Here is a 13,332-nt window from a genome sequence, read left to right as displayed (position 1 = left end):
GTTACATGCCAGGGAGAAAGCTTCACGGAGTTTGAGGAGCTGCTTCCAGACACTTAGGAGCTAGGTAATCAGATGTATGCACAGCCTGAATAATTGTGTTCCCTGAGCAGGGGGGTCGTTTCTTAAAAGAGCATCAACTCTGGTGTTTGCATATTTTTACATATTACATTTTAAATTTATTTCCCCATCCTGAATATTCACACCCAGCCCTCACTTCTGCATGAAGAAATGACCTTGTTCTTTGAGAAAACCTGCCCGCGCAGCCATGCCAGCAGGTCCACCATAGCCTCCCAACTTCTGTGAAATCCCCCATCATGGGGTTTCACACCACTGGACACCAGTGGACTCAGTGTGCAGCATCAACCACCTCGCAGTTCCCTCACAAGCAGTGCCACTTCTCTTCTGGGAGTGCAGGTTTTCAGTTTTCATGGCTTATGTGTGCTCCCTGTAAAGCCCATGCAGCACATTGGGCTGAAGGTAGAAGGGCTGGTCTCAGCATGACAAGACACATGCTACTACAGCGGAGCTGTGCAGGCATCCCATGGGAATCTGGGATTGCCTGTCAGATAACAAAGATTATCCTCCTACTTTAGAGTCTCCTCATTTGATTAGCTTTGACTTTACACAGCTCACTTCATTTTCATGATACCATTTAAGTCTTTAGGACTCCAGGCAGGAGATGACAACTAAAACCTAATCACCTCTCTGAAGCAACAGAGAGCCAGCTTGTCTTCTCCTGTCCGTACAAAGCCATTTCAGTTCAAAAGGATCACCTACTTCTCCCTACCCGTCCTGTAACTCCTACTTTTGAGCAGCTTCAGGCTGCCTCAAGTGCCACAAAACCAGAGTTTTAGTGAACAGCTTCTTCAGCTGGAGCTACAGCAGTTTCAGCCAAGTGTGGTTTTTGTTCAGGAAGATTTGACTTGTGCTCGAAAAGAAGCGTAAGGCCCAGTGACTGCGCCAGCTCCATCCCCACCCCAAAATTGCCAGAAGAAAGAAAAACGTAACCGCAGAAGTTGCTCTGCGTCTCCAGCCTGCTGAGCAAGATTCCTTTTCATGTGTCCAACCTATTTTTCTGAGGGCAGTTCCGCATTCTCAGCTATATTAAGATTTGTTGTTACTTTTAAAAAAAAACTTCATCTCGCCTCCCAAGATTCAACACGAAGACAGCACTTAAAATAGAGCCTGAGCACCAACAAACCTTGAGCCAAACTCTCACAAGTTACATAGATTTTCTTTAAAACTTAGATCTCTAAAAGGATTAGAAACCCGTTCTTGAGTTACTTTGCTTGTTTGGCAGTTAAGCCTTTAGTCTGCATTTGAATCCTATTCCAGGCTTTTCTCTCCAACCAAAGCCAAGCTCTATTTTCCTTTTCTTTTTTGTTGATTTTTTTCATGCCTTTTTAATTGTTATTATTATTGAAAGCTCAGATTCTCATTGAGACAAGTGGCTCCACAGTGGCAGGGTTTCACCACCAAACAGCATGAAACCTGTGAGCTGGTACGAGCTGCTAACTGCCCCTGCCCCCGACATTCACCCCAACAGGCTACAGAGCCTCCTCCACAACAGGTTGGGTTTCCTGCAGCCTTTGGTGCAGACAAGCAGCAGCCCAGCAGCACACAACAAAAGACCAAAGGCAGAAGGATTAAAGCACCTCCTTTGGGATCACACTGGAAGTCAGTGTGGGAAGAAGCCAGACCTCATGACTTATTGGTCTGCTTTAAGCACCCGACCACTTGGGCCTCTCCTTGCTTAACTGGGGAGGAACACGTTGTGCTATGTCCGCATCTATGAGAAACAACCTTCCATTTTAATAATGCAAGAAAAAAGAATTAATCCAGCAGCTCTCCTGCATGCCCTCAAGGAAGGGCAGCAGAGACAGCCAAGTTCTTTCCACACAGCACCTTTTTCTAACAAGATCTGCCTTTCAAACAAACCAGGAAAAACAGACATAATTAAAGGGCAATCAAAGTGCTGCAGGAACCTCGCTGTCAGCGAGATGAAAGATGCCTTTTCTAAATGAAGGCTTGCATACCCAGATCTCTTCTCCTCAGTTTATCTTGGACGCTGTGCTCTGTCACACAAAAAAGCACCAGCAATTTTGATTAGGCCAAAGGCTACATATGCAGCAGCATAGGAAATGTCACCTTGTACAGCCTCTTCTGACTCACTGCAAAGCGAAGCTGAAGAGGAATGATAGGTAGGTACACATCAGCAATGTCTGGGGTGGCCATAGCTAATGGCAAACAACTCAGGTGGCTATTAGCACACCATAAACTCTGGCCAGTCCCCAGCAAATACAGGTATAGATAAGACCACAATGGCCATGTAACAGATCTCCCCATCATGCAGTCTTGTACATCCTCCTGGATAAGACCCTGTATGGATGGACTTGGAACTATTCCAGTCTGATCACCTTGCTCCACATGGTTTTAATCTCAACGGAAGACAAATTGAATTCACCTCCTATTTATGCTACATTATGTTTTTGTAGCCAGAGGATGAAGACACCACTCAATAATCCAAGTCTACTGGGTATTTCTTTCTCTATTGAGAATTCAGATAAAGAACTTTAGCTCTTTTCTAGCACTAGTAGGCAAAAGCCTCTCATTTTAATGTTACATTCAACTTAAAACCGTCTTTTAAGCTCAATATAGGATGCTTTTGATTTTGGATTACTGTGTTTGTATAGAATACAGAGTTTGGAGCCTACAACAACCAGGAAAAACGGAATGCAGTTGAATGCAGTTTTTCCCAGTGAATACAGTTGAATATGTTTTTTTCTTGACCTTGGCCAAATAATTTCAATATTCTACCCAGGACACAGTAGGCAAAGGGATTCCAGTGGGTCCTGGGACCATTTTCCCCACGCAAAAGATGGATCATCAGACATCCTACTCAATGATCAGCCTGAGGGTATGGGCAGCCCTTGCGCAATTGGACCCACTGGACTTAAGCTGCCTCTTATATTTTGCTTTTCTTTGGAGCAGCAAGGAAAAATTCCTGTGGTCTCTGCAGAAGACACTGCACAGCTGCCCTGATCTACAAGTTATTTTCACTTTTTGCAGGACAAGGGATCATAGAAACCATCAACCAATCTGATGTGAAGAGGAGCCTCTGAGGCTACAAGAGCAGATTAAAAGCCAGAGGAATGAGTAAAGGACCCATCAGACCTAAACAAAAGAACTTGGGTATAGACCTAAAGACACATACCAGCTCCCTCCTCCTCTGCCTGCATAGTGTTCCTCAGAGAACTAAGGCATGCACCAACACTAGGGAGCAGCCCAACCTGGCTACCAGCAGGAATTCTGTGAATGTCAATGCAAAGCCCAGCAGCCACCAGGTTGCTTGGTCTCCTGCAGGCATCTGTGCAGTTCAGGGGTATGTAGCCATGTGGTCATAGTACTCCTTACTGGGTAGCTGAAGGAACAGCCCTAGGCCCAGATTCCACAAACAATTCATCTATTAGCCCTCCGCTAAAGAAAAAATACCCAGAAGCTCAAAGGTTGTTATTTCAATGTCGATGGCTGAAAGCATACAGTTTCTCTAAAGACTTAAGCAAATACAGTCATAAAGGGAAAAACTAAAGGTCTTTATTCTAAAGATGTGTCCACATGTGCTTCATCCATGCTGTGAGCTGCCTGGATGCAAACCACCTCCAGCTCAAAAACCTTGTAAATCACACCAGCACAGCTCCAAGCCCATCTGAGAGGCAGAGCTGTCAGCCTGGGCACTGTGCTGTGCTAATGCAGCTACATGGCTTCCAGGATCAGCCCTGGGTCAGGGCCAGGCAGCTTGGAGTGCAGGGAGGGCAAGCACAGGTCTGCCTGCACACATCCGCAAAGGCACGTCCTAAGAAAGCAGTGCTGGGAAGACAGCTGTCTTGAAAAGGAGGAGGAAGAAAAACCCCACACTTCAGTACAGATCACCTGAGAGGTGGCTGATCTTACTGCTCTCACATTTGTTTCTTCACCTCCCACATGCACCACAGGTTTTGCATCAGCAGGAGTCAAGCCAGAAAACAGAGATGATAAAAATTGGGCAACTCATACACCTGTGGGCTCCCAAGCCTCCTCCTGCCTTCGGGATCGGACGCTCCAAATAAGGCTCGTCTGGCAGATGTGTGATAGGGCTGCATCCGTTCCAGCCCCAGCGTCGTCCTGCTCCAGCCCAGGGGAGCCAATTTGCATTCAAACCAAACCAAATTTGGATGACTGAAGCAAAGCACATAGTGGGCCCCAAGCCACACCAAGGAATGCTGGGTGGGAAACTGGACCCAGCCCCGGATAAGAGAACATCCTCCTAGCAAGTTTACTCCATCAACAAAACAAAAATGAATGGTAATGAAAATGCATATTCTTGCTCAAAGAGCAACACTCCTTGTTATTCCAACCTGTTCTGAGGCAAGGAAATACAGGAATGTCTCCACTTACAACACGTGGGAAACCTGGAGATAGAGGTTCCCAGTCCTACTGATGCTTCCTTCCTCCAACCCCCCACACTGATAAGATAAATGTGCAGAGCCAGGTGTCAGCTTTTGTTAGGCTGGCTGGAGAGAAAGTAAAAGCAGCAGTTTGGCAAAAAGTGGCAACATATAAAAACAAACAAACAAAACACCCACCTAAAAACCCAACATCACCCCCCCCCCCCCCCCCCCCATAAACCAAACCCCTCAAACAAACCAAAACCCCCACACAAACCTGAAAGAATTGTGTCTACAAAAGCATAAAAGTAGCTGAAAAGGAAACACTGCCATTGGGTTTGAAGGCAATGGAGAAAAGGGGGGCAGAATCATCTCTCAGTTTTCTCTATAGAAGAATTAACATTAGGAAGACTTTTAGCTTCTTTAAGAACTAGACTGTGATCACCATAGTTGGTTGGGGGACCAGATGGGAATGTGGCATTTAGGACACCAAGTTCTGAAGAAGAACCGAGTTGAAAACTTGCTTCTAATTTGCAATGTTTAATATCAAGGGCCACACATGCTTGTTTTTAAGAAAACCCAGGACAGAGTAGGGAGAGGTCTACATTAAGAGGCAGGTAAGCAATACTTGCTATGACTTTCCTATGTCACTGCTCCAAAGGCTGTGTGTACTTGTGCCTCAAAGTTCTTGTGGTCTGCAGCTTTGGCTTCAAACCAATCTCTTTCCTTTAAGTATGTCTGACTCATCACATTTCATAGTTTCATTTCCAACTAGCCAAACCTGTACCTAGTCAATGCTGCTGAAGGTGGCAACACCTTCTTTAATGAGGCATATGACTGCTGCTTCATTACAATGGCATCCATATAAATGCATGCAATATTCATCAATCAAAAAAAGATGAAATTCTTTCTACAGTGTACACCAAGTGAGGATTATGGTAGAATAATCAGTGGTGTACACCCAGCCTTACTTCCAAGTTGTAGCAAGGGATCCACCCTCTCCAAAAATTGAGCTCATCTGAGCAAAATATGCACAAAAAAAATCCTGCCCCAGAAGTTCAGTCAACACACAAGGATCTGCCAAAAGACCACCTTTGTTGCCCCATCTGCTATTTCAAAAGGCAACCCAAATCAGCTGCAAATTATCTTAACACAGGATTGTTGCACCTTTCTTGGACAAAAAAGACCAAGACAAAAGAACAAAACAAAAGGAAGGAAAAAAAAGAGGCACTCTAATTGCTCTGTCATTCAGGTTGTCACTTAAAGACATTCCACAGCACCTTCCCTTTGGTCAAGGCAGCAAAAACTCTACCATGACATTCTCCAGCTTGAAGCACCCCTTACACCCTCATCACGCATCCTTTTTTAGCAGAAAGGGTTTTTCACACAGAGCATCTGGCTTACAATGGGGTTTTTTGGAGGGAAGGAGTGGGAGGACAATAGAGCCCTTAATGTGCAGTGACATCACTTTTGGCCGCAGTCCCACCATGCAGCCTAAAGCAAGTCAGGCAGAAGACCTCCACGGGGGCCCCTCTCTGGCTGCTGCTGGAAGCAACACTATGTTTCAGAAGGGACACGCTGGCAAACGTGGGATGCCCCAGCACAACAGCAGGGTCCTGCAACTGTAAAGACTACAAAAACAGGGCAAGGAGACTCCTGCAATCACCGTGCAGACAACTTCCTCTGTTTAGACGTAAGGCCCCAACCCTCCTGCTCCACAGGGCAGGAGCTCAAAACAGGATTTGAGCAAAGCAAGATCCAGCAAAGCCAGTTAACCCTGGGGAAACCAATCTGTCCAGATTGTTCAACTGCCACTGACCTGAGAACAGGCCATGTCCTCGGGCCAGAGTTAAGGGATAGAGAATTTGCTTCACAGCCTAACGGGTAATGCAACGGAGGTAACAGGACAACAGCCAACACCATGAAGAGCAGCAGAAAACACTCAGAAGAAATGTACATTCAACCATGCATATACGGGCAACTTTCGTTAGAAGACCTTTAATGGATACCAGCCAAGAGAAGGAAAACTGGGCATGCTGTACAAACCTGGGAAGATACAGTTCCCAGCCTCAAAAACTCATGACCCGAACCTACAAACGCTTCTCCTGATTGACATATGGAAGTCCAAGACACAAGAAGGGCTGCAAGGACAGGACTCCTCTTCCCTAGCTTTAAAAACCCGATTTTAAAGATGGCCAAGCCTGCTCAGTCAACAAGGAGGAGCAGGCACCTCCAGAGAAAGCTCCATCCCAGCTCTAGACACCCCATCCCTAATGAAGTCATAGAAGCAAAAGATGACGAGCTTGTGTTCAGACATCTAAAAGCTTCTTTGCAGAGGAACCCCACCTCAACTGTCTGCCAAACACAGCAGACACTCAGGACGGGGTGGGAAAGTGTTTGAAGTCTCCACAAGCCTCAGGGTAACTCCAGCACTACCTGTTGCATGCAAGTGAGTATCAGTTACACATCTTTGTCACACTCATCAGATCATGCTTCCACCCAACTACAATGGCTCCTGAGCTGTGTTGGCTTTCCTAAATATCCCATTCACAACTCACCAGTTCATCAACTTATTTCCCAGTTCACCATCTCCCCTTTTCTTCTCCAAAGTATGGTGGTCTCCTCATCCACCTACTCCACCCCCCTGGTCTGTCAGGTGATAGGGTCAGACCTCACCTCTAACACAGGCACCTGGAAGCCCACCTGAATCACTGCTTCCTCACTGTGCAGTGTCTCCTGTCAATCTTTCCAACCCTGACCTCTCCTTCCAATCTCAGAACCACTTCAAAGGACTCCATCCTTCCCTCTCGAATCCTGGCCTCCCTCCCCATCCTCAGCTCCTCTGACTGTCTCAGAGCAGAGACGCTTTGAATCCTAGGCTCTTTTCTAGCTTGAACACACTCTCGCAAAGGTCACAGAATACTTAACCCACCACTCCTGTATAAAGCAGCGGCTTCTAGAAGCTCCTGTGATGCTCCAAAGCAACAGAAGAGGGCAGAGAGGAGCTGCCACAAAGAAGCACACGGCATTTGCTCTGAAACCCACGGACACTGCCTGATCCGGGAGTGGGAAGTGTCTGTCACACACGACGCACGAAATACTCTGGTTTCTTCACGCACATGCTCACAAACAGCACAGCATCAAAGCCAATCCACGATGCAGAGCCAGGCCTGCCTGGTGCCTCCAGAGCCCAAAGCTCCAGTACTGCCTTCAGCTCTCCCAGCACAACACAACTGGGACACACCAGTTGCTGAGGGCACCTGAACATCCTTTCCATCCCCCAACTCTGCAGCTACAAAATTCCCTTGCACATTTGCCTTACTACATACAGAGGGAGCACATGACTTGTACTGCCTGAAAACCGTGTTTCTTCACCCAAGACATGTATTTTACAAAATCCCCAAATGCCTCAAGGGGACTGGCAAAGCACTCTTTCAGGCAGGTGACACCCTCCTGCACAGACAAAGCAGCAGATGTATGATATTCCTGCACATCCCCACAATGAGGACCAGCACAAAGAGGGCAAGTACCTGGTCCCAGAGCTGCTAGGAGCAGCTTCTGCGAAGATGCTATTTCTACATCAAATACAACACACTCACAGAGCCCTGGGTGCCTAAATGAATAATTACATCAAAACCCCCAGACACAGAGCCTCAATGACCTTCCATGTGACACTGCTGCACCCGATCAAATCATTCCTGCAGCAAACTGGAAGCAAGAGGGAAATGGGAGAAGCAGCAACCCCAGAAGAATCACCTGGCTCTGGACCAGGTAACTCCAAGGCTCAGGAGGCAAACTACTAATAATCGAGGGTTGTTAGCTGGCTAAATACACCATGTATGCAGCACCGCTGCTGTTATTAAATGTAACACACTATTTATTACTGTGAAGGACTTTCTGCGCATCAGAAACTCAGCTTTCTTTATTCCCTGCTCTCCTCATTCCCTGCTCTCCTCATATACTTCAAGACTATTGGGTCTGGTTTTTTTTGGTTGGAGGAGAGGGAAACATCACAAAGGAAAAAAAAGAAAAGGAAAATAAAAGAGAGAGAGCATGCAAGGTAAATGAACCATGCAATAAAAATTGTTGAAATTGGCTCAGGCATTTCCTGATAAGATCACAGGAGTTGAAAAAGAACTGCAGCTATACTGGTGAGAAATCCAACCATTGACAAAACACATCCACTCAGGGTGAAAAAAAAGAAGTTAAACAGACACTTAAACACACAGAGCACTTGCTAAAAATGCCAATTATTTGAACACTGAAGTCTACAGTATTTTTGTCTTAACATGATTCTGATCCCAAGAGCCAAGGCTTGCATTCTTGGCATCAACAGTCCATTCTGCAGGTTCATACAAACCAGTACTTGAAGTATATGTATCTCACATACAAAGACTGAGTCCCCACACAACCTCTCTCCCTGTCTCTTTTCTCCATAGCCCCCAGTGCAGCACAAGGCAAAGCTCATGGTGACAGTGAGCTCTGTGCAGTGAGATGATCCCTTGTGCCTCCTGCAGCATACAGCAGCACACACAGCTCCAGAGAAGGACATCTGTTTTCTGCTCAGAGCTCCAAAGTCCCCCAAGGCAGGCAGCCATTGGTAGTTTTCGCCCATGATGCTGGCAACTAGTAAGGCCAGTCTCCCAAACTTGAAGGAAACCATTCCCAACTTTTAAGAAAAATCCAGGCAGTAATGAAACTCTCTGAAGAAAATTCCTGCAGTTTGACTCCAGCAACAAACTGGTGGGGAATGCTTTGGAACCGAGGTGACTGCACTCTGACCTGCTGTCCTTGTACCCAGAAGATGCATGGGCCTTTTTCAAAAGCTGGAGTGGCTTTAAACAGCTGCAGTTAGCTGCTAGTTAGGGAAGCTGTCCATGCTTACACACCTACCACAGTGCCCACAGTTCTGAAAAACACATCAGAGTTCACCAGGAGGCTGTGCCAGCTTGAAATAGGTCACTGGGTGTTGAGATCCGCAGTTTCAGCAACACATGCTTTGGAAGCTCAACAGCAGCAGCTACTCCCTCTTCTGCTAAAGGTGAGCTCATTGCCACAGCTGTAACTCCCTCAGAAGCTGCCCCCAGTCTCCCACAGGGATCCTCCAGCAGACTGTGCTCACTGCCAAGCCCAGCTCCGCTCCATCACACCTCCCGCACCACTTCACCTGCTCTGGAAACACTCCGCGCTTCCTTTTGTCAGTACTTGTCTGTCAGGTAGGCAGCTCTGCCAAGAACCTTACAGCAGTTGCTGAGCTCTCCGCAGTTGCACATGCAAACCCTCTTAAGAAATAGCCAGAAGGTTTTGCCTAATGTCAGAGCATAAACAAACTTGTTACATGCTAATCACCAGGTAGGCCATACACCCTTCCCCTCCCCCAGCCCCCGAATCTGCTGAAAGGACAGGAAATAGAATCATGGTCACATACCTTGGCTTCCTCATTGATGTCCCAAGTGAAGGATATGGCATTGTACGCGATCTCCTCAATGTTACTGATGGTGTTGAAACTCTCCTTGTAGTCAGCTGATAGAAAGAGATATATATGAGGGAGAGACGATAGCATCTGGAATCCTTAAATCACACAAGGCAACCAGAAACTGCAACTCCTCAGCAACCCCTTGGGGGAGAAGGAAGCTGAACTATACTTAAAAAAGGATCATTAAAAAGGCTGGAAATTATTCTTGTACAAAACAAAAAAACCCACACCAACAAACAGGAGGAAGGACAAAAATGGGACTCGGCAGTAATTCCAAACTAGAAACTCCAGTGAGAAAAGCAGCTGTACCAAATATCGCATGTCCTGTGCCATAACCCAGCTATGTTGGGGAAACTCTACCTGTATGGCAGAGGCATAATCTCTCAATAAAACTCCTTCAATAACAAAGATTTGCATGCACGTCTGCTTTAAGTGCCGAGTGATTAATTCCTGCTCTTATTCACAGAAGGAAGGGACAAGGAGTACAACCCAGCCTTCAGCCCCAGAAGGCTGGAAGCCAGCCAGCCCCAGCCTTGTCTGGAGGCAAGTGGAGATTTGCAGTGTTTTGTTTTCTACGTGTACCAAACGCCAGTTGTGAGTGAAGCTGTGTTGAGGAGGATCAGTAGTATCCAGGTACTTCTACAAGGATCTTGTCCTTTGAATAAATGCAGTATTCACGACAGCCACAGAGTCTATAAGCTGTGATTTCGCTACAAGCGCCAGGATATGCCAAAGCAATGTGGTCTGGAGAGGAGTGTTAGATCTCCCAGTGCAAAACCCTAAACTCAGAGTGCTCGCCAACCCAAATCCGCCCAAAGTCGGCCTCTCTAAGGAGTTGTGAAAACTACAGCATTAGTTCTACACAATCAAAAGCTCTCTCCGGGCTTTCATCAAAGCTATGGACAGCAGAGAGGGTGATCCAGAGATTCCTTAAAATAACAAAGAATTAGCCAAAAAACAAACCTTGCCAAAGAATTAGGTTTGAAGTTTGACATCAGCAATGACAGTGTTCCTTACCTATGTCAATGCATCTTTGTTTGGCTGTGTGCTGTCTTGAGTGCCAGTACTTCCAGTGCCGGAGCTGATCTTCCCTTGTTTTGTCTTCAGCAAACACAACCATGATGACACTCTGAAAGGAAAGGGGGAAGATAAAAAAAGCAACCAACCACACTAAAAACACCAATCAAACAAGAAACTCAAACCAAACATGCAAACATGTGAAACAAAAGGCCAGAGAGTACATTTGTGTTGGAAGTTCTTGTTGGTGTCATTTTCCACTTTAGGCAGATTTAACTTGATGCACCACAGTATACCTGGCACACTGCTGCCAAACAGGAAGGCAGACAGCAGAGCTTTCTGGGTCATAAACAGAGATGAGCAGAACTGCTCTCCTAACTGCAGTTCAAGGATCTCATTCCAGGTGTTGCATCACCTTTACACAAGTGCTGACACCACTTCTTAACAGACTGAGCCAGGATGGGTTGGTCTGGAAGTAGGTGGACAGCAAAGGAATGAACACTGACGTCAGAGAGTGGGTAAGCTGGCCTTAGTGCTGATGCTCTGGTTTAGATTACTGCACTTTGGGAGAGTTTAAGGCTACCCTTGTACACACCCTCTTTCCTAAGAAACCACAAGAGCTGCCACTCACTCGGACTTTACTGATTGGGTGATGGATTCCTTCACTGCTGCTGACTTCTTTCAGTGTGATGGGGTAAAATTGACCTTTATTCAGGTAAGTCATCGTGCTGTCCCCAGGCTTCTGTCGGAGGGACTTGGAGGCTTCCAGAGTGTATTCAAAGTTATTCCTACAAAGCAAAGAGGGCAACGATTTCTAAGGCATTTTCCTGGAAAGCTGATTAAATGTTCCACATTTAATTTGGAGAAATTCCAAAGTCGTTAGTTGACTCACTAAGCCATTAACAGGCAAGGAAGTTGGAAAACAGGATGAGCCCCTTTTTCAACCATTTCCTTCATGAATGAACATTTAAGATAAGTTCCTGGCAAGCTAAATCCTGAGATGTATCAGGAGGCAAGACTGTAAGCTCCCTATTCAGGCTTAGAGCAGCAAGCTGCTCTCATGGAAAAGTATCTATTAGCAATTAAATTAAATGAAATTCACAAGCTAATAAGCCATTCAGTAACCAAGGTCTTTTCTTCCCTCTTGGTCAGTTGCAACTAACCAAACAACTAGTTTATTCCCCTCTCTTAGGGGTTCAGATGAGTTTCATGCTTCCTGTTTCTGCTGTGGATTTCTAGCAGGGAGAAAGCAAGACAAGCAGGCCAGGGAGAGGGACACAGCTGGAAGCCAGCTCCAAGACGCTTCACTGTGTCTTCTACTGGGACAGGGAGTTGGTACAGCACCACAACTGAAACTGGGTGGCATTTCCAAAGCTGCAGGTAGATTTCCTGAAAGCAGTTTTCCTTAGAGATACAGGTAGGATTTTCAACTGTAAAATTCAAATAAGCAAACACTGTTGTGGTTTTGAGATCCACAGCCTCTCCAGTGCCTGATACAGACTTAGCACAGAAAGCTACGATCTGTACTGCTTGCTCATGGACAACTGTAAAACAGGAGGCTATGGGTGAATAGGGGCTTTAAAGCATTACCCAGAAATGCTGTCGAAAACATAATCTTCTGAATTCATGTTGGCCATCCGGAGATTCAGCTCAGTAGGAAAGAACACCTGGGGCAGACACAAAACAAAGCAGTGCATCAATTAACACAGCAGCAACAAGAGAAATTAAGATTAAACAGATATTCGCTACCACAGAACTTCTGGCAGTCAAACTGATCATCCAATAACAACTGATATTTTGGTCTGTACAAACAGGACTCTTGAGCAGGGTTTTATTCCAAAACTTCTGGGTGTCAACTAAGCACAACATCTCAAAAACCTTCCGAGTCAGCTTGGGGTAACATTTTAAAGCTCTCCCAAATCTCAAAGAAAATATGTAGCAACACAGCTCCTCCAGGTCTGGCTTTTTAAAAATCAAAACATTCTTACGTTGTTGTTTCCAGTTGGTACCATAACACAAAACCTATAGATTTTCATCCAGGTTTAATTCTCACTCAAGGCCCCTAAATAAACCAACTCTTTCTCACTGACACACACCACACCTAGAAACTGGCAGTAAGGAAGCTTACAGACATAGTCACTTCATTTCAGTACCTGCAAAGGCACCATGGAGTGCTGAACTCTTGCAAAACCTAGCACAGCACTGTGGATCAAGATAACTATTTCCACACTCTGCAGACCAAAGGCTGTGTCACTAGTGAGATTAGTCATTTGCTTTTGATAACTATTTCATATTGTGAAGGTTTTATTTACTCAGTCATGCATCTTTTTGAGAAAGTCCTCTATTCCTCAATCACTGGACACATTTCTGGCTCACACAGCAAGAACAATTAAAGATGGAACTGGGTCTCTCCAT

The 13,332-nt window shown here is 45.8% G+C and overlaps 2 protein-coding genes across 4 annotated transcripts in view; both read right to left on the bottom strand.

Moving 5' to 3' along the window:
- Positions 1–13,332, bottom strand: part of KLF11 (KLF transcription factor 11) — a 201,635-nt gene that overhangs the window by 48,171 nt on the left and 140,132 nt on the right. The gene's annotated exons all lie outside the window — the stretch shown is intronic.
- Positions 1–13,332, bottom strand: part of GRHL1 (grainyhead like transcription factor 1) — a 41,243-nt gene that overhangs the window by 19,070 nt on the left and 8,841 nt on the right. For all 3 annotated transcript variants that reach the window (XR_009744628.1, XM_061460799.1, XM_061460798.1), the window contains exons 5-8: positions 12,508–12,584; positions 11,549–11,705; positions 10,918–11,029; positions 9,853–9,947 (exon numbers count right to left, since the gene is read on the bottom strand). Coding sequence is in view for 2 of the 3 variants with exons in the window: in XM_061460799.1 (XP_061316783.1) it covers positions 9,853–9,947; positions 10,918–11,029; positions 11,549–11,705; positions 12,508–12,584 (441 nt within the window). In the remaining variant the exon portion in view is untranslated. The remainder of the gene's footprint in view (positions 1–9,852; positions 9,948–10,917; positions 11,030–11,548; positions 11,706–12,507; positions 12,585–13,332) is intronic.

This window comes from Pezoporus flaviventris, unplaced genomic scaffold, assembly GCF_033815535.1.
Source record: "Pezoporus flaviventris isolate CSIRO_AGI_PZ_B2104156 unplaced genomic scaffold, CSIRO_AGI_Pfla_v1 ptg000031l, whole genome shotgun sequence".
NCBI lineage: Eukaryota > Metazoa > Chordata > Aves > Psittaciformes > Psittacidae > Pezoporus > Pezoporus flaviventris.
This window is presented reverse-complemented; position numbering and strand designations above follow the sequence as displayed.